General features: G+C 39.7%; 1 protein-coding gene across 1 annotated transcript in view; it reads left to right on the forward strand.

Annotated features, from left to right (window-relative positions):
• Positions 1–328: 328 nt before the first annotated feature.
• Positions 329–2952, forward strand: part of nwk (nervous wreck) — a 330585-nt gene continuing 327961 nt past the window's right edge. The window contains 1 exon segment of the mRNA XM_067119697.1: positions 329–621. Within this exon segment, the coding sequence (XP_066975798.1) occupies positions 601–621 (21 nt within the window). The 5' untranslated portion in view covers positions 329–600.

Consider the following 2952-nt stretch of genomic DNA (forward strand, 5'->3'; position numbering starts at 1 on the left):
GAAAAATATTTCTTTATAAGCACAACCAAGAGTACGATTCCCTCCTAAATAATGTGCGCTTCGCAGAAGACCACAGGATGCAACGATTATCTTAAAAAGAAAAGACCAAAATCATGACCAAATGCCATCGAATTAAAAATCAGAGAGACAGAGCGACGGCTGTGGTCGCACGGAGATGGCAACTGATCAAGTCCAACTCTCCTGGTGGCTCGATCGTTACTGGCTCTTCCCCTCGCGCGACGCCCTCCCTTCCCAACCGGTTGCCATTCCAGTCGATGTCGGCATTTTTCTGGTGCAACTGAAGGGCGATTCGTTCTCTGTTTACACGCCGACACGAGTTTATAAAAATGTCATGGTAGAGGGCTTATTTCTCCTGGAATGAGGAATAGCGCCAACGCCGGATACAGGGTGTGGGCGGAACGTAGAAATCAGTAACATGGGGCCTGGAATGAGTGGCACCGTGTAGGCCAGCTGCCTGGAACAGCCGCTGGAAGGGGAGTAGCATGTTAGCCAGTGTGGAGGTTGGGGGAGCGCTGGTGAAGTGTGGGGACTCTTTAACTTCTAACTAAACATAACACTCGGCATTGGATTAATGTAAGGATGCAGCCGCCACCAAGAAAGGTAAGTCCTCTCTAGTTGCCCTTCGAAGTGGATTCCCAAACAGGAATCCCCAGAAATGCCTTCAGATTATTTCGGGGCCGTGTCAGTCGGGTGAATGAGCTCTGGCCAAGGAGAGAGAGCGAGTCACCCACACACACAAACACGCACACAAGTACTCTCAGTGAATACATGATTATAGTGGTTTTGAAAAAAAAGCAGTAAAAATAAAAGCCTTTTCATTACAGAGAAAAAATTTTTTCTGTTACTTGTACTCTGAAGGATCTCGTGGAAAATGAGGTCGAAATTATTTGACTGCCGAGGGGATGAAGAAAGTGCATTGCATCACTGAAGTAACGTAATGACCTAATGCTGTATGTCGTAAAAAAATGCACTTGGACTGCATGGTTGCATGCCATCCGGGCTCTCCTTTCGCATGGCATGCATGAGAATCACACTCGGGAATCTGCCATTGAAATTTTAATTCACCAGAAGGCGGAAGTTGCGTTTTAAGTTAAAACTCAACGCCCACTTTGTGGTGACCTTCAACGACTGTGAGAAAAATGTATTTGGAATTTTCGCCTCCAGAAAATAAACTAAAAATAAATAAGACAAAATAAAATACTACTCTTGCCTTAATCTATTGAGGATACAGGACACAGCATTTTAGAAATCAGGAGGTACGGCACTTTTAAAGCCTATCCTATGGAGGCCTAAGAAGCTTAGTACATATCTTCCGTCCGTCATTGTGTAAGGAAAAGAATGTGAATCGGTTAACGTAAACTGGGAAATATAAGAACACCATATTCATATAATATGACATTCCACCCATTATATTTCTATTTTTCTCGCTGTACATATCGAAGTGCTTATAGTGAATACAAAACTCCAGTGTATTTCAAGATAAGGAACGCATTATTATTACTACTATTCCGATATTTACAACTTTATTTCATCTCTGACTAGAAAGAGTTTAGTATTTTGACTTTCAAGTCACACATCTTTCTCAGGAGTCACCATAATTTGTAAAGACATCCATACAATTTATACAACGACACGCCTCTCTAAGAACCTTTTTGCTACAAGACGAGCGAGCTTGAATCGATTTTCATGGCTCTAAATGTGTGTGTGTGTGTATATATATATATATATATATATATATATATATATATATATATATATATATATATATATATATATATATATATACACACATGTGCAAACACATGCACACAGACATACACACATATATACATATATATAATATTATATATATACATATATATATATATATATATATATATATATATATATATATATATATATATATATATATATATATTTATATGTGTTGAATACATGTTGAAATAAAGCTGTCAAAACAATTCCATAAGCCAACAGAACATGTCAGTATATATGGAACCCTTGACTTTGCATCGTATACTGATCATAATCCAATAAAGGAAAAGCCAATGAAAATCAACGACCGGAAAACATCAAGTAGATGGTCATACATTAGACATCAGAATGTATTTGCGTTTTCGAAACAAGATACAACACCCAAGACCTATGACCGAATTACCATGAAGGGGTGACTGGGTGGGCCGGAGGACAGGGTGAGGTAGCAAGGCATTCACCCACTCCACACAGTACTCTGACGGCCCCAACTTTTGACACTAGATCAATAAAGTTACTTCTTATAGTGTACAGCTTCCTGTAAGGGCGACCACAATCTGACGCCCTCGGGTCCAACCTCGCTCCTCGCCGAAGTCGACGCTCGTAAGGGTTATGTGAGGGTGACATACGGGTGAACGGGTGAGGTTGGAGGAAGATATGAAATGAAAGGGTAAGGGGAGATCACTCAGAAGGGAGAAATAGAAAAATGTTAGCAGAAGGGATGAACGAGAGGGCTGATAACATGTAGGAGAGAACAAAAGACAATAAAAATGTGACTTAGGAGCATAAAGGCATTGATATGTGATATTCGATCCTTGAAGTAATGAATTCCAATTCTTTTATATACATACATACATACGAACACACACACATATATATACGTGTGTGTGTGTGTGTGAGCGTCCGTACCAAATACACACAAACATACATAAAATATGTGTTTGTATGCTGACTGTATTCAGGTTAATCCAGCTAAATCAGATCGAACGTCATGCCGCTTTGCAGGAGAATGATAAACCGTTACGATTTACGAAGCAATAAGTATCACACAATCCAGGTTATTTCGGTGAACTCTTTTCAACTTTTTTAAGCTTTGAATGTCATTGAAGGTTGATCTGTCGAGCGAGAAACCTCGAAAGATAGATTAACTGAAATTCGAAAAAAGGCAACCATCGGTAA

The sequence above is a fragment of the Macrobrachium rosenbergii genome, chromosome 17, assembly GCF_040412425.1.
Source record: "Macrobrachium rosenbergii isolate ZJJX-2024 chromosome 17, ASM4041242v1, whole genome shotgun sequence".
NCBI classification, from domain to species: domain Eukaryota; kingdom Metazoa; phylum Arthropoda; class Malacostraca; order Decapoda; family Palaemonidae; genus Macrobrachium; species Macrobrachium rosenbergii.